This window comes from Furipterus horrens, unplaced genomic scaffold (genome assembly GCF_987537825.1).
Source record: "Furipterus horrens unplaced genomic scaffold, mFurHor1.1.pri manual_scaffold_4, whole genome shotgun sequence".
In the NCBI taxonomy this organism is placed as follows: domain Eukaryota; kingdom Metazoa; phylum Chordata; class Mammalia; order Chiroptera; family Furipteridae; genus Furipterus; species Furipterus horrens.
In genome coordinates, this window is record NW_028327174.1 from 149,931,316 (window position 1) to 149,958,400 (window position 27,085).

At 35.4% G+C, this 27,085-nt stretch overlaps 1 protein-coding gene across 3 annotated transcripts in view; it reads right to left on the minus strand.

The window, feature by feature from the left end:
- Nucleotides 1-27,085, minus strand: part of JAK2 (Janus kinase 2) — a 173,386-nt gene that overhangs the window by 38,755 nt on the left and 107,546 nt on the right. For all 3 annotated transcript variants that reach the window (XM_090274131.1, XM_090274130.1, XM_090274129.1), the window contains 5 exons: nucleotides 24,731-24,854; nucleotides 23,117-23,234; nucleotides 17,304-17,449; nucleotides 4,919-5,240; nucleotides 3,799-3,918 (listed from right to left, as the gene is read on the minus strand). In XM_090274131.1, coding sequence (XP_090130257.1) covers nucleotides 3,799-3,918; nucleotides 4,919-5,240; nucleotides 17,304-17,449; nucleotides 23,117-23,234; nucleotides 24,731-24,854 — 830 coding nt within the window. The remainder of the gene's footprint in view (nucleotides 1-3,798; nucleotides 3,919-4,918; nucleotides 5,241-17,303; nucleotides 17,450-23,116; nucleotides 23,235-24,730; nucleotides 24,855-27,085) is intronic.

A 27,085-nucleotide genomic window follows, 5' to 3' on the forward strand; every position in this document is an offset into this window, starting at 1 on the left:
TGAAGGAATAACATTAATATGACATTTAAGTCAGGAAGTTAAGAAATATCTGAGTTAAAAAGAAAACAGTGCCAGATAAATAAGAAACTTAAGAGCAGGGTATAAAGGAACTGATTTCTTTCCTTTCAATTAAAATAAGTGGGATTTCTGAAGCTATTTAAAGAAAGAGAAAGGGTAAAATCCTTTTTTTAAAAAATTGATTTCAGAGAGAGAGGAAAAGGGAGAGAGAGAAAGAGAGAAACGTCAATTTGTTGTTCCACTTATTTACGCATTCATTAGTTATATGCCCTGACTGGGTTGAAACCCACAACCTTGGCGTATGTATCGGGACAATTCTTTAACCAACTAGCCTTCGATAACCAGGCCAGGGCAAAAGGGTTATATCTTTTAGAATCAATCATGTCTTACAGCTGGGTAGGGCAGAGCAGGGCTTGGCTTACATTTTGTTGTATCAATTCCCAATAGTACTATTTTGATTTCTTTCCCTCCTTTAATTAGTTAGTATGACTGCTGTTATGCACATATCTATTGTTAACAAAAAAAAAATATATATATATATATATACAGGTATCCCCGTATAACACAGTACTTCCATAACACGGTTAGAGAATTGGGGAAAACTACCATATAACACAAAATTAGGGAAATCCCCATACAATACTGAATGTGATAAAAGCTTTTAAGAGCAAAAGATAATTCATTTAAAATTTTTCATTCGAGCACGTACATCATATCAGATTTTCCTGTAGAATTTTAAAATTAATCTAAGCCAGCAGAAAACAGGATGGATGTTAATAGTAGAACTTGCTAAGTCTTTAGGAGGGGAAGGTTTTGGTGATATGACTGTAGAAGATATGCAAGAATTGCTGGTAGTAGAAGAAACTGATGAAGCCATTTTGGTGGAAATGACATCTGCAATGTGGCCAGATAACTTAGGGGATGACAGGACTTATCAAAATGCAGAACTTAAACACTTTACTCTAAAAAGCGTAAAGAAAGGCCTAGACTTAGCCAAACAATTAGAGTCATATTTATTAAATGAAGATCCTTGCACTGAAAGGAGCATAAAGTTTAAGAGAGAACTTCAAAAGTGCTTAGCACTATATAATGAAATTTATGAAGATCTCTCAGCTAAAAGCAAGCAATCTAAAATAATAGATTTTTTGCAGAAAGTAGAGCATAGAACTCAAGATAATGCTGAAGAAAGTTCAGAGGATGAGGATATCGTGTCAAAAAGAAAACACATTCAGTTAATGGAGATTGAAGGTGATGAAAGAAAACATTATTTAATTCATATTAATATGTAATACTTTTGATGAAAATTGCTTTAATAAAAATATTTCTCTTAATTATAAAATATAATAGTGTTTTTTTAATTTTTGAAACCTAACCCCCCTTTTTGTACTAGTTCTTTGTTTCATATAACACGGATCTGCATAACACAGCATTTGTTAGGAACCTAACAACCGTGTTATACGAGGGTTACCTGTAGTCAGGAATAAGAAGTACAAAAGGATCTAGTGACTTCTGGCCAAGATGGAGACAGAAACACTTTATCTCCCTACACAACTAAGAAAAAATACAACTACGTCAAAACCAGAGACAACCAGAAGTTTCAGAAATTCGAGCTGCATGGAAGTCTAACAAACAAAGATATAAAGAAGAAATACTCATTCAGACAGGTAGGAGGGGCAGAGCTGGGGCAGAGAGGACGTGGTGAGGCGGCAGCTGTACTGGTGGCAGTGGCAGGCCAGCGGAAAGCGCTGTCACACATTTTAAAAAGTCGGGAGGGACACCTGGGAAGCGCTCCCAGAACCAGACCAGACCGCACAGCTCATGGTCCCAGCGCCGGGGAAAATAGAGCCTCATTGCTTTTGACTGTGCAAACCAGTGCAGGCTGGGGTGGAGGAAGAAACAGCCACTCTCACAGCAGAGTCTGCTTGTTTAAAGGGCCCCTACAGTCTTAGAATATCCGCAGATTCACCCACTTTGCGGACGACAGCCAGGGCAACAGCCAGAGAGGTGCCAGTCCCATACAAATTGGGAGAAATGTCTGGAAAAGGGGCAAGTGCTGAGCAAGCGGCATTGTTCCCTCTCAGAATCCTCCCCCATAAACAGTGCCACAATGTGGTGAAACGGTCGCCCTGTACGGACGAATACCTAAGGCTCCGCCCCTTACAACGTAACAGGAGTGACAGCTCTACCTAAGACACAGAGGCAAACAAACACAGGAGCCTGTCAAGATGAGGAGACAGAGAAGTATGGCCCAAAAGGGGGAACAGATTAAGTTTCCAGTGGGAGAACTAAGCAATGAAGAGATAGCCAACCTAACAGATACAGAATTCAAAACACTGGTGATAAAAATGCTCACAGGCTTGACAGATATGCTTGAGTATGGCAAATGCATAAGAGAAGAAGTGAAGGCTATGTTAAATGAAACAAAGGAAAATCCACACAAAACCTATGGTGAAGGAAAGGAAACTGGTGTTCAAATCAATGATTTTGGACATAAGAAAGAAATAAATAGTCAACCAGTACAGAATGAGGAAAAAAGAATTGAAAAATATGAAGAGAGGCTTAGGAACCTCTGGGAAAACTTTAAACGTGCCAACATCCAAACGATAGGGATGCCAGAAGGAGAAGAGGAAGAGCAAGAAATTGAAAACCTATGTGAGAAAATAACGAAGGAAAACTCTCCAAATTTGGTGAAGGAAATAGACACACAAGTCCAGGAAGCACAGAGAGCCCCAAATTAACTAGACCCAAAAATGACCACACCAAGACACATCATAATTAAAATGCCAAAGGTTAAAGATAAAGACAGAATCTTAAAAACAGCAAGAGAAAAGTAGAGAGTTTCCTACAAAGGGGTGCCTATAAGACTATCAGCTGATTTCTCATAAGGACTATGCAGGCAAGAGGGGACTCACAAGAAGTATTCAAGGTGATGAAAAGCAAGGACTTACAACCAAGATTACTCTATCCAGCAAGCTATCATTTATAATGGAAGGGCAGAGAAAGTGCTTCCCAGACAAGGTAAAGCTAAAGGAGTTAATCATCACCAAACTATTATTATATGAAATGTCAAAGGGACTTACTTAGAACAAGATCAAAATTACGAATATTAAGATGATAACAAATTCACAACTATCAACAACTGAATCTAAAAAATAAAAACAAAATTCAACTAAGCAAACCAGAATAGGAACAGAATCATAGGTATGGCAATCATTTGGAGGGCTATCAGCTGGGAGGGAGAAGGGGAAGATATGGGGAAATGGTGCAGGGACTAAGAAGCATAATTGGTTGGTAGAAAATAGACAGGGGGAAGTTAAGAATAATATAGAAAAGGCTGAAGCCAAAGAACTTATATGCATGACCCATGGACATGAACTAAGGGAGGGGAGGGGATTCCTGGAGGGTAGAGGGGTTCCGGGTAGAGGGGAGCAAAGGGAAGAAAAAATTGGGACTATGGTAACAACATAATCAATAAAATATACTTAAAAAAAAAAAGGGAACTAGCATAACCCAGAGTGGGGAGAAAAAGAAACTAGTGCTTTGCTAATCATACAAATAAGTGAAAAGTACATTAGTGTACAAGAAACTGTGGGAAGATAGTATTAGTAGTGATACAAAAAACTAGATGTAATAAAAAAGCTGACTAAATTGATATTTATGTTTAGAGCTGTATTTAAAACTATAATAAAAATTTCTATAAGATAATAACTTGCGTATTAAGAAGAAATACTTTTAAAAACTGTATAACATAACCATTATTCAGTTATAAAGCACACTTACCAGATTTTTACCATCTTGCTTATGGATAGTTACAATTCTGCTTTCATTTGAGCCTTCTTGGTTTGCCTGCTTAATACTGACATCAATAATATCAGGAAAATCACAATATAACTGTAACTCCTACAATTAAGAGCATTTGAAATTAAAAACAGGTAGAATCTATGGAGCCATTTTAAAATAAGACTTATAAAGGAAATAACATTCATAACAAATTCTTTAAAATAAAAAAGCATTGATAGCAATAGATAAATATTAAATGGGACTCTCTTCCCCAAAAATCTAACCCTAGACTACAATGTATCTTGCTTTGATTTAAAAATGAGCAATAACCCTGGCTGCTGCGGCTCAGTGGATTGAGCATCAGCCTGCGAGCCAAGTGTTGCTGGTTCGATTCCCAGTCACAGCACATGACTAGGTTGCACGTCAGGTTCCCAGTTGGGGGTGCAAGTGAGAGGCAACCACACAGTGATGTTTCTCTCCCTCTTTTTCTCCTTTCCCCTCTCTATAAAAATAAATTAACAAAACAACAAATAAATAATTTTTTTAAAAAAAGAGCAATAAAGGGTGCCAGGAATCTGAGACATGTGCTAGCTAGCACCCTTCAATCCAATGAACATTAATAGCAACCACTGTCAGAAAACTGAAAGTTTACCAGAGTGAAGACGAAAACAATTTTAAATCTCCAGTAATCTAAGAACAACACAGATATGAACTTAAAACATAATGCAATCCTAAGACAAACTAAATCATTCAACAGGTATACATCATCATGAAATCAATTAAAATCAATCTTCTCTAGGATATTAAATTTCTCTACTATATGAATAATAGTAAAAGAACAGAAAGAGGCAAAAATACCTTTAAAAATCACTTTTCTGAAACTATAGGAATACTATTACTAATTATTTTGTAATAAAGAATGAAATTTTTAAAAAATTAAGAAAATCAGAAAAGAACTACATAGATATGACGTTGATGGCTTCACACCATTAAAAACGTACACTTCTATCAATGGAAGAAGAAAAGTACAGGGCATGTTTCAAATGACTAAAATTACTTTGCTTCTATTGCCATTCTACTTAAATTAACAAAAGAATGAGAACATATCATTAAGGATTACCTGTTCTGTCAGTGTCTCACTTTCTTTATGTTTCCCTCTTGACCACTGAATTCCACCGTTTCCAGTTATTATAATGGTTGCAAAAATCTCCTCACCTGAAGGACCTCTTCCTGGTTCTTTTACTTCAAATTGCTCTGTGTAGAAGGCAGACTGAAGAGTTTCCAGATTTATAAGATACTTAAGTTTCAAGTTTCTGGCAGTGGCTTTGCAATGGCTGAATTGCTCAATAAACCTGCGAAATCTGTACCTTATTCGCTTTCTGGTCAAAATATGATAGTCTTGGATTTTTGCTCGAACACATTTTGGTAAGAATGTCTTGTAGCTAGGGATAAAGAGCGCACAGAGAAAAACAAAACAAATTGGAATATAAATCTAAAACTTGAAAGAGAAGTTACCGCCTTTTTAGGATAAGTAAGTACTATATTTATGCACACACATGGAAAAAGGAGACATAGTCACCACCCACACAATATAAGACCTTTCAGTCTTTGTTTGGTCATGTAAATACACATACAAATTTGCTCTGAGTTACCTTAAATGTTTAGAATAGGAGATGCTAATTTTCATTCCCTAATGAAATTAAGCTAGTCTTGTTAATAATGGAGTCTTTAAAAAATTGTTTCCTCTGCCCTGACTGGCAGGGCTCAGGTGGTTGAGTGCCATACTGCAAAGCGAAGGGTCCTGGGTTCGGGTACGAGTGAGAGGCAACCAATCCATGTTTTTCTCACATATCAATGTTTTTTCTCCCTCTCTTTCTCCCTCCTGTCCCCTCTCTCTAAAAATAAAAAAATAAAATTTTCTTTTCTCTGATTATCTTATATACCATTTTTTGACACTGTGCTATAAATATTTTCTATCACGTTGCACACAAATATTTAGATGAATTCTGAAAATTGTTACATTTTGTTGAATGCTACTGTTGTTTATTATTCAAACATATTTCTTTCGGACTTCTGGCCAAGATGAAGGTGCAGACAGACATGATGTATCTCCCTCCACAACTAAAAAAGCATACAACTACCTCAAAACTAGAGACAACCAGAAGTTCCAGAAAAACAAGCTGCATGGAAGTCCAACAAACAAAGATATAAAGAAGAAATATTCATCCAGACAGGTAGGAGGGGCAGAGCCAGAATGGAGAGGACGCGGTGTGGTGGCGGTGGCAGGCTGGCAGGAAGCACAGTCACACATTTTAAAAAGTTGGGAGGGACAGCTGGGAAGCGCTCCCAGCACCAGACCAGACAGCACAGCTCACAAGGTCCCAGAGCTAGGAAAAATAAAGCCTCATTGCTTCTGACTGTGCAAACCAAGTGGGTTGGGGCAGAGGAAAAAACTGCTGGTCTCTCAGCAGAGTCCACTTGTTTAGAGGGCCCCCACGGTCCTAGAACATCTGCAGACTCACCCACTCTGGGAATGACATCCAGGGCAATAGCTAGAGGTACCAGTCCCATATGGAAGTGGGAGAAGTGCCTGGAAAAGGGGCAAGTGCTGAGCAAGCAGCATTGTTCCCTCTCAGACCCCACCCCCACATAAAGTGCCACAATGTGGTGAAACGGTCGCCCTGTACTGACGAATACCTAATGCTCCGCCCCTTACAACGTAACAGGAGTGACAGCTCTACCTAAGACACAGAGGCAAACAAACACAGGAGCCTGTCAGAACTAGGAGACAGAGAAGTATGGCCCAAAAGGGGGAACAGGTCAAGGTACCAGTGGGAGAACTAAGCGACAAGACCAACATCACAGACCAGGAGACAGCCAACCTAACAAATGTAGAGTTCAAAACCCTGGTGATAAAGATGCTCAAAGGCTTGACAGATAAGCTTGAGTATGGCAAATGCATAGGAAAAAAGTAAAGGCTATGCTAAGTGAAATGAAGGAAAATCCACACAAAACCAACGGTGAAGGGAAGGAAACCGGGGTTCAAATCAATGATTTGGAACATAAGAAAGAAAAAAACAGTAAACCAGTACAGAATGAGGAAAAAAGAATTGAAAAATATGAGAGGCTTAGGAACCTCCAGGACAACTTTAAATGTGCCCACATCCAAACTATCGGGATGCCAGAGGAGAAGAGGAAGAGCAAGAAATTGAAAGCTTATGTGAAAAAATAACGAAGGAAAACTCACCAAATTTGGTGTAGGAAATGGACATACAAGTCCAGGAAGCACAGAGAGTATCAAACAAGCTAGACCCAGAGAGGACCACACCACGACACATCATAATTAAAATGCCAAAGGTTAAAGATAAAGAGAGAATCTTAAAAGAAGCAAAGGAAAAGCAGAGAGTTACCTGACAGCCTCGGTTCCCATGCCCTCCCCCTCGCCCCGCCCACCTGCAGCTGTCTGGGAGTTTGCCGTGATTGCAGAATGTGCCAAACCGAACCGCGTGCGGCCTTGATCAGTCAGCTGCCAGATAAACGACTAAATTCAATAGTGCCTTTTTTCTTCCTCCTATAAAATAACACCCTCCTTCCCTAGGAGCCCAGAGTCAGAGCCATTCGTGGCACAGCTTCCTCCCCACTTGCTAATTCCCTCAATAAACTTCTTTTTTCTCCTCGCTGTGTCTTGATGGTTCCCTGAGAGACTCCGTTCTTACATTACCTACAGGGGGGTGCCTATAAGAGTATCAACTGACTTCTCAAAAGAAACTTTGCAGGCAAGCAGGCGCTGACAAGAAGTATTCAAGGTAATGAAAAGCAAGGACCTACAACAACCAAAATTACTCTATCCAGCAAAGCTATCATTTGGAATGGAAGGGCAGATAAAGTGCTTCCCAGACAAGGTAAAGCTAAAGGAGTTCATCATCATCAAGCCATTACTATGTATATGAAATGTCAAAGGGACTTACTTAAGAAAAAAAAAATCAAAATTATAGACATTAAAATGACAACAAACTGACACCTATCACACTGAATCTAAAAAGTAAAAACAAAATCTAACGAAGCAAACCAGAATAGTAACAGAATCATAGGCATGGGGATCATTTGCAGGGCTATCAGTTGGGGGTGGGGGAGGAAGATATGGGGAAATGGTGCAGGGACTAAGAAGGATAATTGGTTGGTAGAAAATAGACAGGGGGAAGTTAAGAATAATACAGGAAAGGCTGAAGCCAAAGAACTTATATGCACGACCCATGGACATGAACCAAGGGGGATAGGACTGCTGAAGGGAAGCAGGGTACTGGGCAGAGGGGAGCAAAGGGAAGAAAAGTTGGGACTACTGTAACAACATAACCAATAAAATATACTTTTAAAAATACTTTTTTTGTATACACTATTTTCTTAAGCCAGCTTCAATAATTTCTGGTAATTCTTTTAGAATAAAAAAAAATTTCATTTTGAAATGTTCCAACCCTTTTGTACTTTCATCTCTATGTCAGCAGCCGTCCGTCTCGAGAGACGATGGTGTAGCTTCTTAAGAGTCTATCTGCACCGCCGAGAATGGCTGTGCAGTCCGACTCAGGAGTGACACGGTATCTGTCTCCTCTCGTGTTGAATCGACATCTTGCGATGACGCTGGAGTGTCCTCTCCAGTGAAGCTGAAGCTACAGAGCCTGGGCAGGGTGATATGGAGGGTCTGCTGTTGCCCATGCAGCAGACCCCCCCCTCTCTTCGCAGCTGAAGGGTCCAAGGGAAAGACGGAGTCAATACAGCTTGACTTCAGGTGCGCCGCAGGAGTTGCCGGTGTTGACTACAACGTCAAACCGCCTTAGGGACTCCGGCTCCAGATTTTCTGTCGGGGTTTACTCCCTTAGCCTTTCCCCTGAAGAGGTATGCCGCAAGGCAGCGGAGGTTTTTTGGAGTCAGAGTTTTCCTTCTCTGATGTGCCCTGACTGGAAGATCGAACCAGCGACACTTAGCTCGCAGGCCGACGCTCAATCCACTGAGCCAAACCAGCCAGGGTGTCATCTCTATGTAAAATATCCTAAACAAGGTGGATAACTTATTTCTCTCCTGCTCAAATATCTAACAGATAAATAAATTTTATTTCTTCAGGTACAAGGCAATTAAATTTCCATGCCTTTCACATATGCTAATCTTTCTTCCCAACACCCATCTCCTATCTGGTTCGCTCTTAGTCATTCTACAAATCTCAGCCCAAGCATCATCAAATCCGGGAAACCTTTCTGGACCTCCATGACTACATTAGATGCTACCTGCTTTGTCTGATAGTATCTATGCACTGCTCCATAATACCATTTACTACACTATACTTGTACTTGAGAATTTATAGCCAGTGTTGGAGTGGCTCATGCTGACAGCTTAAGGGTTATTTTGAGCTGATAAACAGCCATCATTAAAATTTAAGTTATATATAAACTTACTAATAAATTATATTAAAAATATAGGTAAGTACTCAAAACATATCACTTTTTAATTATTTTACATTTAAATTTTTATTTTATATTTTAGTAGTATCTATGCCTTTGAGGTTATGAGTGTCTATCATATATGAGTGGTGAAAAAGAGTTTACTACTGCTCATCTCTTACCAATTCTGCATTCAGTGATGTCAGGTTGATACCAAGAGATTGGCCATTAAGGGAGTATCCAAACAAACCAGATCTTCCCCCAACCTCTAGTTGGTAAACATTTACCATCATGCCACCTCTTACTCCCTCCCCCAGCAGGCTACTGCAAGTCCCTGGGGGATCTCTCAGGTTTGTTCTTAAGTAGCCAGCACTGCTGGAGAAAGTCATTTGACAGGATAAATGTGCTGCATTGTAAATTCATAATAACTAATTTTAAATAGCCTTTCATCACTTCTATCACTTATATATTTCTCTGTTCAACTAATTTTCTCAAGTCCCACAACGATGGTAAACCTTCTCCAATTGCCCCAAACCTCCTATCTCAAACCTCAACTACATTCCTCCTCCTTTTCAGCTGATGACTTGATTTCTTTATTTAAGAAAAAGAAGAAAGAAGTTTCTCTAAGCAGAGTTCCCTCAATATCCAACTGGCAAACCCATATACATTTTCTCCTCCTTCCCACCTGTTACAATAAATGAGGTACAAATCTGCTACTTAAAGCCATGCATTGCTGATACTTTCTAGACCCTGTCTTCCTCTAATATACATTCACCTTCTGGGGACTTTTACTCTACTTATTATTTCTCTTCCATTCACGTGTTTTAAAAATACGAATGTTCTTCCCATCCTAAATGTGAATCTCTTCATCCCACAGCCTCTCCAGCCACAGCCTATCTGGCCTCTTTTTGAAAGAGTTTATACAGCCATTTCCATTTTCTTGACTTCCATTTTTACTCCTCAACTCCAATTTGGCTTCTGCTCCATAATCCCATAGAAACTGCTCTTGCTAAAATCAAGAAAAACTTTCATGTTGCTGAAGACCCAAATTCTCATGTTTATTTTTCTTGATTCAAGTAAAATTAGCTTTCCTACTTTTATTACCATCTCTTTGACTGCTTCTTTTCAATCTTCTTTACAGGTTCACTCCCCTTTACCTAGTGATTAAATGTTGAAGTTCCTCAAGACTGAATTATGGGCCCTCTTCTTATTTACACACATTCTCTTTCTTCTAGATATGCTCTATATTTCTATCTCTAGTCCTGACCTCTAAGCTCCAGACCCTTATTTTCCACAGTCAAGTCAATCTACCCTTTTCATTTAGATGGCCCAAAAGCTCCTGAAACAATGTATCGAACCAAACTCAGAAGTCTCTTGAACATCCTCCCAAGATCCTCTTGCAGCATTCCCTATCAACTAAACAGCACTGCAATTCACCTATTTCTGCAAGTCCCAGAAACCCAGGAATCACTCTTTATACCACCTTCTCCCTCAACTCCCATTATTCAATCCATCATCACATTCCCTTGATTTTACCTTTTTTATATTTCTTATTTTTCTCACACTAACATATTCAACTGCATCTCCTGGAGGAATTACTGCAATGGCCTAACTCTCTGATTGACCCTCATTTCCATATACTATTACCCCCTCCTCGCCCCAATTTGTTTTCTGCATTAGAGTCATGGGGATCTTTTAAAAACAAATCTAATCATTTCACCCCTGCTTTATATCTTTGCATGGTTTGTTAGTGTTCTTAAACTTGACAACATGACTCTAAGATTCTCCATGGTCAAGCTCCTGCCTCATATCCTACTAATTCTTTCAGCCCTGACTCTCTTCAGTCTTCCTCTGCTCCCTTCTGCTACAAAGCGTTTTCCATCACTCACCTCTCTCCACCCAGTAAATTCTACTCATTTTCAGACCTCAAATCACATTCTATTCCTTTTCATAGCAATTATATATTTGTAAATAAACAAATATATGAAACTTAATAAAACTCTAGATAGCATTAAAAAAGAGCCTCAGTAAATTTAGAATAAACACTGAAAAGAAGATTAAATATACAATTAGAATGCAAATGCCTATTTTATCTACTTCTATCAAAAAAATTAGTTACCAAGAGCCTTACTAAATTTGTAATGCAATTTACATAAACACCAGTGGCTATTTGATTTAATAAGGCTTTGGAAAACTAATTTGAAGAATAAAAAGAGGAGTTTAAAATAACTATACAACAAGGCTTTCCACTTTTGATTCTTAGAATAAAGGACCAGACATACATCTTTTGGGAATACCACAGGAGTGTGTGGTTCTCGAATATGATGAATACCCTTCAGTGTCATGCTATCAGAACCAGACTTGTTAGAAACACTAAAATATTTCAAAAGAAACAAGTTGTTAACTTTTGAGGCATAAAACCACTTTTTTCTGATGCTTCTCTTACATTGAGTTTTTTAAGAATCCTGAAAGTAAAGCACTAAAACCCTTTGAAATTGAGCTTTGTTTTAGAAACTGTACTATATTTTATACAGTAAAATGAAATCTTCATCTTATTTCAATTGAAGTAGGCCACTGGAAATTTTGTGTACTTGCCTAGCTATTTAGAAAGGGAGTCTGAGTGATATGAGGTACATAGCTCAATTGCTAAATAAGTGTCCTTGGCCCTGGCCTAGTGTTTGCAAATTCATCAGTATCTCCTATAAACTCTTTCCATTCTCCATTTCTCTTCTTTCCACCCTTTCGCATATTTAAGATTTTAAAGAGCAGGTGAAGAATGAAAACAGAAAAATCTTATTTGTTTCCTTCACTTTCTATTCTCCAACACGTAAGCCAAAATATCCAATTAGGGACTGGCATACAAGAGTAAGTATCTAATATATACACATGCACAAACACATACATGCAGGTACATAGTTGCACACAGAGGCATTGCACACCTAATGCACAGGCCCAGACACAAAGAGATGCATCTTACATGTATTTTTTTTTAATTATGGGAAAGGATATGTATTTTGTTATACTAACTAGAGATCCATACTCTACTTGTTATTTCTGGGAACAAAACAGCTTATTTAAATTCTGCCTCAAATTTGTTCTTCCATCAATCCTGACTATTTTAACATTGGGTAGAGTTCTTTGATTATTTCTCAGAAATGAACACTGAAGGAGGATTCAGAAACCACCGGTGAGTTAAATTATATTAAAAAGGAAAGTAAGACAGGCATGTGTTTTGCTTCAGGACAGGCATAAATTATTTATCTAATTATTAAAATACCATGGTATAAGAGACCAAAAAAACAGATAAATTAGACTATTTCAAAATTTAAATTCTTGTGATGCAAATGATACTTTCAAGAACTTGAACAAACAATCCACAGAACGGAAAAATATCTGCAAAACATATATATGATAACTTTTATCCAGAACATAGAGCCCTTATAACTCAATAATTAAAAATATTGCATTGCACATTTTAAATAGGTAAATTATCTCAATAATGCTGTTTAAAATACCATGGAATTTTATAAGAAATGTTTAATATCTAACAATTTTTAAAGTAAAATAAAGAAAACTAAATGCAAAATATTGTAGATGCATTTATATACTGATTAAGAAAAACCAGAGAAATAAAATTACTAAAGATTCACGAAATTTAGGACAAAGACTAAATAACATAGGGAGAAGAACAGAGGGTATGACAAATGACCTCAAAGGAACCACAAGAATATACGAAAACTTTGGACAATATCAATGTCCCCGAGGCAGAAGTATTCCAATACAGCATAAGCCTAAAGGATGGCTTAATTTTTATAAAATTCATTTTCAGTGGCTCAAAGCTTCTCTGTTCACCAACTGTGTTCTTTTTAATTCCTTCAGTTTCTATTTTTTTAATGTATTTTTAATTTTTCCCTTTTAAAGTATATTTTATTGATTATGTTGTTACAGTAGTTCCAATTTTTTTCCCTCTGCTCCCCTCTGCCCAGTACCCGCCCCTTCTCTCCAGCAATCCCACCCCCCTTAGTTCATGTCCATGGGTCATGCATATAAGTTCTTTGGCTTCACCCTTTCCTATATTATTCTTAACTTCTATTTTGTACCAATCGATTATGCTTCTTAATCCCTGCACCATTACCTCATTTCTCCCCCTCCCGCCCCCCAAGCTGATAACCCTCCAAATGATCCCCATACCTATGATTCTGTTCCTATTCTGGTTTGCTTAGTTGGATTTTGTTTTTATTTTTTAGATTCAGTTGTTGATAGTTTTGAGTTTGTTGTCATTTTAGTATTCACAGTTTTGATCTTTTTCTTAAATAAGTCCCTTTGACATTTCATATAATAATGGCTTCGTGATGATGAACTCCTTTAGCTTTACCTTGTCTGGGAATAACTTCATCTGCCCTTCCACTCTAAATGATAGCTTTGCTGGATAGAGTAATCTTGGTTGTCAGTTGCTTTTCATCACATTGAATACTGCTTGCCAGTCCCTTCCTGCCTCCAAAGTGTCCTCTGAGAAATCAGCTGATAGTCCTATAGGCACCGCCCTGTAAGCAATTCTCCACCTCTCTCTTGCTGCCCTCAGGACTCTCTCTTTATCTTTCGCCTTTGGCATCTCAATCATGATGCATACTGGTGTCGTCCCCTCTGGGTCCAGCTCACCCGGGACCCTCCATGCTTCCCGGATTTGTATGTCCGTCTCCTTCGCAAAATTTGGGAAGTTTTCTTCATTTTTTTCAATTCTTGCTTCCTCATTCTGCACTGGTTGACTTGTTTTTTTCTTCTTTATGTTCCAAATCATTGATTTGAATCCTGGTTTCCTTCCCTTCACCATTGGTTTTGTGTGGATTTTCCTTTGTTTCATTTAGCATAGCCTTAATTTCTTCTCTTATTCGTTTGCCACAGTCAAGCATATCTGTCAAGCCTGTCAGCATCTTTATCACCAGTGTTTTGAACTCTGCGTCTGTTAGGTTGGCTATCTCGTTTGTTAGGTTGGCTATCTCCTCATCGCTTAGTTATCCCACTGGAACCTTCATCCAATCCCTTTTTGGGCCATACTTCTCTGTCTCCTCATCTTGACAGGCTCCTGTGTTTGTTTGCCTTTGTGTCTTAGGCAGAGCTGTTGCTCCTGTTACGTTGTAAGAGGCAGAGCCTTAGGAATTCATCAGTACAGAGCGACCTGTTTCACCACATTGTGGCACTGTTTGTGGAGGAGTGTTCTGAGAGGGAACAATGCTGCCTGCCCAGCACTCGTCCCCTTTTCAGGCACCTCTTCCACTTCCACACTGGACTGGTGCCTCTCTAGCTGCTGCCCTGCTGTCATTCCCAGAATGGGTGGGTCTGTGGACGTTCTAGGACCATGGGGGGCCCTTTAAACAAGGGACTCTGCTGAGAGACTGGTAGTTTCTGCCTCTACCCCAACCCCACTGGTTTGCACAGTAAGAAGCAATGAGGCTTGATTTTTCCTGGTGCTGGGACCATGAGCTGTGAGGTCTGGTGAGGAGCTTGGAACGCTCCCCAGGTGTCCCTCCTGACTTTAAAACGTATGACTGAGCTTTCTGTCAGCCTGCCACTGCTGCTGCTGCCACCACACCATGTCCTCTAAACCCCAGCTCTGCCCCTCAAGAGCATAAATAAGGATCAGTCAGAAATAAAGGATACACTAATATAATGAAGAATAATTTACAGGGAAATCAACAGTAAAGTAGATGAAGCCAAGAATCAAAGCAGCAATTTGGAATGTAGGGAAGCGAGAAACACCCAGTCAGAAAAGAAAAAAAATAAATAAATAAAATGAGGATAGTACAAGGAACCTCTGGGACAACTTCAAACATAACAACATTCGCATCATGGTGTGGGGGACAGAAGAAGAAGATAGAAACTGAAAAGTTATTTGAAAAAATAATAACATAAAACTTTCCTAACTTGGTGAAGGAAATAGATACAAGTCCAGGAAGCACAGAGAGTTCCAAACAAAATGAACACAAAGAGGCCTACATTAAGACACATCATAATTAAAATGCCAAAGGTTAAAGACAGAGACAAAATCTTAAAAACGGCAAGTGAAAAGCAGTTACCTACAAAGGAGCTCCCGTAAGACTATCAGCTGATTTCTAAACAGAAACTTTGCACGACAGATGGTACTGGCAAGAAATATTCAAAGTGATGAAAAGCAATGACCTACAACCAAGATTACTCTACCCAGAAAAGCTATCATTTAAATTGAAGTACAGATAAAAAGTTTCCCAGACAAGGAAAAGTTAAAGGAGTTCATCACCACCAAAACAGTATTACTGAAATATTAAACAATCTCCTTTAAGAAGAAAAAGGAGAAGAAAAAATAAAGATAAAAATTATGAACAAGAAAATAGCAATAAATACATATCTATCAACAACTGAATCTAAAAAAACAAAATAAACAAGCAGAACAGAAACAGACTCATAGATTCAGAGAACTTTTTGATGTTTGCCAGATGGGAGGAGAGTTGGGGCATGGGTGATAAAAGTGAAGGAATTAAGAATAGTCATGGGGATGTAAAGTACAGCGTAGGGAATTATAATCAACAATATTCTAATAACTATGTATGTTGTCAGATGGATGAAATATTTATTGGGATGATCACTTAGTAAGTTACGTAGTGTGTAATCACTGGGTGTATACCTGAAACTAATATAATAAAATGTCAACTGTAATTTTAAAATAAAAATGATTTTAAAATGGAAAGAAAATTGTATTTGGCATGACTGTCAATATTCAATATGTAGAAAAAAATATAAATACTGTGGAGTGTGGTTCACTTGTAAAAGAATCTACTGAATCAGTTATAAGATGAATAAGGTCTGAGATCTAATGCATAATCAAAATTTGCTAAAGAGAATAGAACTGAAATATTCTCACCAAAAAAATAACCCACAAAAAAAGATAAATATATGAGGTAATGGGTGTGTTAATAAACTTCATAGGGGATCTTTTCACAATGTATATCAAATCATCACAATGTACACTTTAAATATCTTACAATTTTACATGTCTATTATGCTTCAATACATGTTTTTTTAATCTCCTGGAACACTTATAAAAAATTCCTATTTGTAGACTTCAGCTCAGATTTACTGAATCTAAATTTTTGAGTTAGTGCCCAAGAATCTTCATTTTAGCAGGAACCTTATGTGATACTAATGCAAGTAAAATACGTACACTATTAGAAACATTCTGATTCAGAATTATTTATAAAGACAATGAGCAGAAATTATTCCTCCAGGTGATCTTTTCAGTCCTCTGACTTTACTTAGCTTTTTCACAATAAACAAATCAAATAATAAATAGGTATTGAGCACCTATGATAATTTCTATAGTACACAAACTCTTTAAATCATTTATTTTAGTTATAAGATAAAGAAGTACTTCTCAGATGCAATGTACAATACGATGCCTACAGTTTATGCTGCCGTATGGCATACATGAACTTTTCTTTTAAAGATTTTATTTATGTACTTTTAGAGAGAGGGGAAGGGAGGGAGAAAGAGAGGGAGAGAAACATCAATTTGTGGTTGCCTCTCTCATACCCTCAACTGGGGGGGGGGGGGGGCCTGGCCCACAACCCAGGCATTTGCCCTGACTGGGAATTGTACCAGCCACCTTTGGTTTGCAGGCCGGTGCTCAGTTCCCTGAGCTACACCTGCCAGGGTCATGAATGTTTTTAAGACAGTAGATCCTAAGAGTGCTAATTACAAGGGAAAAAAAGAGTTTTTTCCTCTTTTTTTCTACCTATATAAAATGATTGATGTTTACTGAATTCATTGTGGTAATCATTTCTCAGTATATGTAAGTCAAATCATTATGCTGTGTATCTTAAACTTATACAGTGCTTTATGTCAATATTTCAATAAAACTGGAGAAAAAAAATATGTTTCTTTCATCTCACAAAGTATGTGTTGTGCACAAGAAGGAAAAGTTACCCATAACACTTTTAATCATTATAAAATAAAAAGTATGGGCAAACACATTAAATACAAATAAATTTCATAAAAACTCTGATAGTCCCCAGTTATGTATGTGGATTCACATAAGGAAATTACCTGATAGAGCTATAGATATCCAGTGGGGTTTGATCCTTTTCTTTGGCTATTCTCATCATATCTAACACTGCCATCCCAAGACATTCTTCCTGTGTTTCATGAGTCACAGGTACTTTTATCCATCCATGCAAAAAATCATGACGCCACTAAAGGAAAATAATATTTAAAAGAAAATATCGCATAAGTTTTACTATCACAGTTAAATCTACTACCATATTTTAACCTATAAGGTAATTTCCAAAACATATGCATTTAAAAAGAATGTCAACTCCTTCAATTTTCAATAGTTTTGACATAAAATTTTAGTAAAAGTTCCTTGGCAAATGGAAACTGATTGAAATTGGGTTCCCAACTAGAAAGTACATATATCAATCTATTTCACTGCTTATAGCTTCAAATTATATCATCTACATCAAAACTACCTAAATTAAAATAGATATTTATTAAATATGTACCGAGTTCCAAATATGTTCAAAGCATTATACTAGGGACTGTGTTGGATACAGCATACGATGTGGTCTCAACTCTCAGGGCAACTAAAATCTAGCAGTGAAGCTAAACGTGTAAACAGAAAATTATGATGCCAGATACTATATAGTAAGTGCCACACAACAGATAGTTCAGGATTATACCCAGTTGGGGTAATCAGGGAAGGATTCATGGAAATTTGGTATATCACATATTCTTTGAAGATGAAGTAATTTATGATGGACACAAAATACAGTGAGGAAATAAATGATACAAGAGCAAAGCAAAAGGCATGATCAAAGATTCAAACTAGTTTGATTGGGGTAGACAATTTATGTAAGGGAATGGTATGAATTAAAAGTTGGGGACATAAATTGGGGTCAGATTGCAGGAACCCTTGAATGACTTGATCCTAGAAGCAATAGAGAACCAGTTTCCTAAAGCATATTTTCTTAAAGCATCATGACTTTTTCATTGGTAGAAATAGCAGTGATATAAGTGTTTTAAGAAAATAAAGCGTATTCAGGAAAACTCTATAAGAGGCTGCTATAATGGTTCAGATATGAGGTAATCAAGACCTGATATAGGGAACAGAATACATTAAAAGAGTCTAAAAAATTGATAACTTCATAAAAGGGGAAAATGGAAATTCCAAAATTTTTATCTGGATACTTAAGGGATATGGAAATTAAGTTGAATATGTAATGGGAGAAAAGAAAGGGTAGACCATGAAAAGCACTAATATTCCAAAAATAATTGTAATTTTTAAATTTATTTAGGGATTTTTGTTTTGTTTTGTTTTGTTTTAGAGGGGAAGGGAGAGAAAAAAAGAGGGAAACATTAATATGATGATTGGCTGCCTCTCTTATAACCCCAGCTGAGGAACCTGGCCCACAACCCAGGCATGTGCTCTGACCAGGAATCAAACCAGCAACCTTCTGGTTCACTGGCCGGCACTCAATCCACTGAGCTACACCAGCCAGGGCTAACAGCAATTTTCTTTATAAGAAGGGTAAGAGCTATAATATTAGCTGGAATTACAATATTTAACCAAGGTTTTAAACTGGATATGAGAAAAATAGGGCCTTCTATTTTTTTTGTATTTATCTTCCTTCTTTTGATGTGATAAATTATTTCATGAAATTGAAGTTTTACGGCATTTTTCTTTTTTATTTTTTTAAAAAGATTTTATTTATTACAGGCATTCTTTAAAAATAATTTATTACAAGAAATAAATATGAATTTAAAAGTAGATGTTTGTTAACTTTCTATTAACTAATCACAAAATATTTTTGTATAAGAAAATGAATTATACTACTTAAAAGGCACAAACAATGAAATAATCAGCATTAAATAAAACAAAGGCCTAAATGTTGGTAATAAAAAATTAATTCTGGAAAGGAGCTGAATTTCTTTTTGCACAATTTCAAACACTTATTTCACAACACTTTTGAAAATGAGCACGTAAGTAATTCTGATTAAAAATGAGCTACTAAAAACTGATGGCTAGGTAGATTTCTTCTTAATAGCTTGTTCTTTTCCCATATATTACATAGGACCAATGGATAATAAATTCTGTTCATGAAGATAATCTGTGGAACTCATACCCAAAAGAAAACAAATATATAAAAGATCAGTCAGAGTAGGGCTAAGAACATAATCAACCAAATACCCATTAGAGAAAAGCTACAAATAAAGAGTCCCAAATGCCAAAACATATTATTTTAAACTAACTTGCCTTCAATATCACAGAATGTGCCAATAAATTTTCTTTTCATTAAGATGGTAGAAAAGTAAATTTTTATATGGGTAGCTGACAATATTTGAACAAAGAATTTTTATCTGCATTCAGCCAGAAAAATGAGAGAACAGTTATAATCACAAACTCAGAAATGAACCAAAGAAAAAATATAGAGGAAATATCCATATATACATTTTTTTTTTTTGCTGAATACATACGAATTAATTAAAGATTGTTCACATGGTAGCAGTTTACTTATTTCCTTATTTGCTGATATAAAGAAAATCCTCAGAAAAAAATAAATTTAAAAGGTTGGCAGCATGTGTTTGTCTTTTTAATTGCTTACAGGTTCCATATCTGTCTTTCTACAATACTGTCTTACATACTCTAAAAACAGTTTAATGTCTGGACTGCTTTTTTCTTAAATTACTTTTTAGTTATTTTTAAAATGTCAACATATTCTTACACTCTGGTAATATCATTGGTCAAATTTGCTTTACTTAAGTCTCCAATAGCATATAGCCTAACCTGATAAAAGACACTCAATGAATAAGATAATTACTACCTTATTTATTTCCTAGGACAGACTTACAGAAATAGAAATATTAAGAAATATAAAATTAGAAACTAATATAAAATAATATTAAGTGCTAACTGTAATTTAAAAAATTATAAAGTATATTAAAAAGAAATATAAAAATTCATGTAGTATTGTCTAGACACTATTTAGGATTATATTGTGAAATTATTTTGGTGTTCTAAATATGAAAACCCCTACTAGAACAACAAAACTGGAAATCATCCATAATTTTTATAGATCAAAAGTATCAGATATCACTGTATTAATATTAGGGTAAAGTAACTAAATGAATAGTTTAGGAAAACTTGCCTTATTAATGGGCCTTAACTAGCATGCCACCAAAATAGATCAGCTCTGCAACTGGATGAAATAAAATCATAAAAGTGACAAAGTCATAATCTTATACTACACTATTCTCAAAAGCCTGTCTCTCTCTTTCTTAATGGTTACTGAAACAAAGGAAGCTGAATAAAAGTTGGTTGGTGGTCAAATGACTTTTGACAAGAGTGACAAGACCATTCAGTGAAAAAAGGACAATCTTTTCAATAAATGGTGCAGAAAACACTGGATATCCACATGCAAAAATGAAGTTGAACCCTTATCTTACACCATATACAAAAATGTACCCAAAATGGACAAAAGACCTACAATAAGAACTAAAACAAGAAAACATAAAACACTAACAAGAAAATGTAAGGAGAAAGGTGCATGATATCGAATCTGGCAATGATTTCTCAAATATTAGATGAAAAGCATAAGTAAGAAAAGAAAAAAATTGGACTAAATAAAAATTAAAAACTTTAGCACATCACAGGGCACAATCAACGCAGTGAAAATTAAACCAATGGAATGGGAGAAAAAAAATCTATAAATCATAGATCTGATAAGGAGTTAACACCCAGAACTTATAAAGAACATATAACTTGATTTTTAAGATCCTGATTTAAAAATGGGCAAAGGATTTGAATAAAAATTTCTCCAAAGATATACAAATGGCCAACAAGCTTATAAAAAAATGGCCAACATCACTAATCATTAGGGAAATGTAAGTCAAAACTACAAATACTGGTTTACACCTATCAGAATGGCTATTATAAAAAAAAATAGAAAGTAAGTGGTGGCAAGGATGTGGAGAAATTGAAATGCTGTGCACTGTTAGTAGGAATGTAAAAATGATGCAGCTGCTATGGAAACCAGTATAGCAGTTCTTCAAAAAAAATCAAAAACAGAATTACCACTTGATTTGATTAATTCCACTTCTGGATATATATCCAAAGAAGTTGAAAGCAGGATCTCAGATATTTGTAAACACATGTTCACCACAGCACTATTCAAAAGGTGGAAGCAACTCAAATATACATGAACAGATGAATGGATAAACAAAATGTGGTACTATGTACAACAGAATATTAAGTCATAAAAAGGAAGGAAATTCTGACACATGCTACAACATGAATGAAACTTGAAGACATTATATTAAGAGAAATAAGCCAGTCACAAAAGAGCAAATACAGCAGTCCCTCTCTATATCGCGGTTCACTTATCATGGCCTCACTGTATTGCAGGATTTTAAAAAATATTATATTTAATTATCTATCACGGATTTTTCACTATATCGTGGGATTTCGTGGTACTGTATATGTATGTTGTTAAAGTTACGTAGGTTTAAGAGTGTAGAATATGTTTAAGAACCTAAGTAGTGTTTATAAAAGTGTGGAAAAGGTTAATAAGGGACTGGGAACAGTTTATAAGTGTGTGGGAAGGGTTTATAAAGCCTTAAAATATATATAAATACTAAAATAAAAGTAATGTAAGGTTCCTACTTTGTGGATTTCACCTATCACAGGTGGGTCTAGAATGTAATACCGTGATAAGTGAGGGAATACTGTACTGTATAATTCCACTTATATGAGGTGCCTGGAATAGGCAAATTCATAGAGACATAAAGTACAGTGGGCTGGCAGGAGGAGAGGGGAATGGGGAATTACTGTTCAATGGTTATGAAGTTCCAGTTTAGGAAGATGAAAAATGTTCTGACATGGATGGTGGTGATAGTTGCACAACAGTGTGAATATACTTAGTAAATGCCACTCATCTATGCAGTTAGAAATAGTTAAAATAGTAAATTTTATCACATATATTTTACCACAATAAAAATGTAGGTTTCTCTCATAGCCCAAAAAAGAACTGTTTCAATCTGTTGCTCCCAAACTGAACTAGCCCTACTAGACAGTTTAGAAATGTGAGCCATCAGGATCTGTAGGATTAATTCCTATGATATTATCAAATCTGATTTAGAACTCCTTAATCTGACACGTTGGGGAATACCGAGAACATATCTTCACCCGAAAGCACTAATATATTTTCTTTTCTCTCTTTAGTTTCTACTCCTCAGTCTTCTGGCACATAAAAACAAAAGTTATTTAATGATAAAACATTTCAATTACTGTTTAAATCAAGGTAATATATTTAAAAAGCATTACAAAATGTTCAAATACACTACAAAAATTTAACATAACGGTATTAATAATAAATAACTAGAACCCAGCTCTCAGACTAAATAACAACATTCAGCCATCCTCCCATGAGGAACTACACAAACTATTACAGCTCAATTTTTTAATGCAGTTACCTAGTTTCTTTACATTTCACTCCCCACTATTTAAGTCTGAAAAACTTCTCGAGATATTTGATTGTCTTACATTTCAACCACTTATGTCTACATGAATCATGTTGTAAAATTCAGTCTAAAATTTATGAAATCCTTAAAATAATCTAATGCACTATAAAAGAAGAAGAAAATTCAAAATGGCCAATTCAAGGGATCTTTATAAAAACATTCTATTATCCATAAACCATGGGATTAAAACTTAATGTTAAAGACTTAATTTTGTTACCTGCACCTTTTATGCAAGATGGAACGTCAGTCTTCCCATACATGAAGATTTTCCTGATTAAAGAGGTACACTATAAAGCAATGCATTTATCATTTAACACAGGTATAAGTAAATAATATAATCATACCTGAGCAAAAAGGTAAGACATGACAAAGTCGTCAAGAAGAGGAGCTTCAGCACCTCGAGATATTCCATATCTATAGGTTCTGTTGCTGCCATTACAATACCAATAAGGAAAGTAATATCTACAAGACAGTTAAAACATTCCATCAGCCTCCAAATACATACTTCAAATATAAACGTACTGTGTATATATAACCACTTTCAGCATAATAAAAGGTTATCCCATAATCAGAAAACACAGCTAAGAGAGTTAAATACAAGTTGAGAACAAAAAGACATTTGGATAAGACCATAGTAAAAATATAAGTAGAAAATACAAGAAACATAACTGTAAAATCAATATACTGCCTTCTTCCATGCACAGAATGTAAAGACAATAACAGGAAACAGAGAAATGTAGAAATATGCTTATTATTGATACCTGTATACTGTTAACAATTATGTCATCTCCAAATAATGACTTTTTGTTTCTCTGTTCTGAATTACCAAACTTTTTCTTTTCCTGTCTTACTGCACTGGTTAGGAATTTGACTAAAATCCTAAACAAAAGCAGTGACTGTGGCTATCTTTGTTCCTAATTTTAAAGCAACTGTTTCTAACATTTTATCACTTAGAATATTATTTGCTACATGTTTTTTATAGATACCCTTTTCGTGGTAAGAATGTCTCTCTTAAGTCTTAGTTGATTAAGGCTTTCCTTTACCTTTCTTTTTAAAATTATAAATGAGTCCATATTCTTTTTTACTGTAACGCTGACTCTCTGAAGTGAATGGGTCTATTTCATAAGAGCCACAGATCAAAATTAACTTCTTTGTTTCATTAGGTAGGAAAGTACTTCTGGATTTCTCTAAATTAGTATTACATTGCCATAAATTAACTTTATAATTTGAGACTGTAATAAACACTGACAAAATCTCTTCAACTTAAAAAAAAAGTTATTAAAAAGAAGCGATGTGAGATTACATTTTACTGCAGAGAACATCCAGTTTTCTGGGAAACTAGCAATATTCCAAACATTTAGTATTTTCTAGTAAAGCCATGCTCATCATTTTAAAAATTTAACCATAATTTTAAGCGGTAAAGTAGCATCTCACCAGAACAGCTTTATTTTCAGAGCATTCTAGTCAAAGAACATGCATGGACACTTCCTCTAATAGAGAAACAGAGTTGTAAATGAAGAAAGTTAAATGTTAAGTAGTCTCTGGTATTATGTACATTGCAATTAAAAATTGTTTTGCCCTCGCTGTTGTGGCTCAGTGGATTGACTGTCGGCCTGCAAACCAAAAGGTCACCAGTTTGATTCCTGGTCAGAGTTGCAGGTCAGGTCCCCAGCTGGGGGCATCCTAGACGCAACTGACTGATGTTTCTCTTGCACATCAAAGTTTCTCTCCCTCTCTTTCTCCCTCCCTTCACCTCTCTCTGAAAATAAATGAATGAAATCTTTATTTAAAAAATCTGAATTAAATACACAGGGGTAGTTTCAGCCAAAAGGTTCTCTTTAATACCTACCCACTCACAGACACCAATCATTCCTAATTAAGAAAAAAGAAATTCTTTTCAATAATTTCTCCGACTTTGTTCTTTATCATTAAATGAGTCACATTACTGAAGAAAGTACCTTATTCTGTAGAGTACACTGTGCCTTGTTGACTCATCTATATGGAAGACATGGTTGGGTGGATACCAGATCCTTTCTGTTTCACTCATTAAAGCAAACATACTGTGATACACTGGTGTGATCCCTAGGAAAGAAGCAGAAAAAGAAATAAGTATAGATAGTTAAAAGTACATTTACATTACATCTATAATTTGTAGTGGGTCTGATGTAACAACTCAAAATAAGCACAAAATGCAATAGCAATTGAAATCTTTGTCCCGTTATATTTTAAAATATGATTGCTTGGACTCTTCCAAACAGATTTTCAAAAAACTTTTAGCTGTCTCTATAGAAAAATTGATTCAAATGTGTGTGTGTTTTAATTGATAATGAGGACATCAAGTAGCTAAAATATTTAGAAGTCACTGGATACTTTTAAGAGAACTATGAAACAGATTTATTTTTAAAAAGCAAATTTTACACAATACACTAGTAATTATATTCTGTACTATTTAAACTTACAATGAAAATTTTTAACTGTGAACTTAAAAATGCAAGGGTATGTGATTTTTTTTCAAAGATAATTTTGGATGTACATGAATAAAAAGTTGAAGGTTACTAAACTTTTTAAAAAGCACATAAAATATCTAAGCCACACAATTAATGTTTTTTATTTCCCAGCACATATAGAATAGTCACACATATACAACCATATATTCACCAGTATGTGGAGATTAAAAACAAGTCTCCAAAAATGCTAGAGAATAATCATACATAGCATGCCCTCTAATCATGAGTCAATTAACTCAGAAATGAATACTTAAATTTTTTCAATCCTATATATTTGAAAAAATCCTCAAAAAAAGTATTTTTAAGGTATATTAACTTTATTTGTTCAAAAAATTATTTTAAAAAGAGAGAATAGAGAGGTTTTTAATATTCACTGATAAATTATTATTTTAAGGAATTATTATCAATTCTTTATTAATAATAATGGTATTTTTTCCCCCTCAGGAATAGCTGTTTTATTTTATTTTATACTTTTCCATCACCATTTATATCCCCTATATCCTTTTCCACCTCCACCCACTCCCCTCCCCCTCACAATCACTACATTGTTGTGCATGTCCATGAGTTCTTTCTCTTTTTATTTCTTTTTGTGCTCAATCCCTCCGCCCACCCCAGCCCCCCACCCAAAGCTGTCAGCCTGCTCTCTCTCAGTCTGTTTTTATTTTGCCTGTTAGATCAGTTTGTGCATTAGATTCCATATATAAGTGAAACCATATAGTATTTGTCTTTCTCTGACTGGCTTATTTCACTTAGAATCATGTTCTCCAGGAACATACATGTCATCACAAGGGTAAAATTTTCTTTCTTTTTTTTTTACAGCTGAGTAATATTCCATTGTGTAAATACACCACAGCTATTTATCCACCCTCTACTGAGAATATTTTTACTTTAGTGACATTTTCATTCTTTTCCACTGTAGGCAAAATGACACCAACTGGACATACCAACAAAAAATTTTAATTTGTAGTTAAATTATTAAAATTGTCTACTCATAGATATGTAATAATTTTAGTGAGTCACATATGAAAAGCTTATTCAGTACAAACTTTGAAACTGTATCCTTGTGTTCACTCTTATATTTACAAATACTTCTAAATCTCTCACAGGTCACAGAAGAAATTATAACAAATTCATTTATAATGAATGATCAATACCATATATTAAAAATTATAAACTATAATTAGAGTGATTCTCAACAGGAAACTAGCAGCTCTGATATGATTATATTAGAAAATAACAGATTGAAGTAAGTTATCTAAAGCAAAACATTAGCAAAGAACAGAATAATCCTAAAGACAGCTAAAAGGACATGACACAATTGAAGTTACAATAACAGGGAATAAAAATTTAATAAAGAGAATTAACAAGATAAAAATTGATTATTTGCAACGACTAGTTAAATAAACAAACCTCTGTCAACTATGATAAAAAAAAAAGGCACTGATAAAAACACTAAGAATTTTTTAAAGTATAAGTTATGAAGACAAAAAGAGTGCTAGAATAAATTATGTCAATAAATTTGACAATGTAGACAAATGAACAATTTAAAAATATATAACTTTAAAAATAGATTTAATAAAAAACTTCAAAAGAACTACAATCATTAAAGGAATAATCTATCCACTTTTTTAAAAATGGAGGGGAAAGAAGGAAAAGAGAAATAAGGAAGAATCAGAAAGAAGAAAAGAAAACCACTATCAGATCCACAAGAAATTTATATGAGTTCAACCAAACATGAAAGACAATTTCTATTTTATTACAGAGACTAAAAGAGAATAGAGAAACTGACATATATTGTGAGTTTAG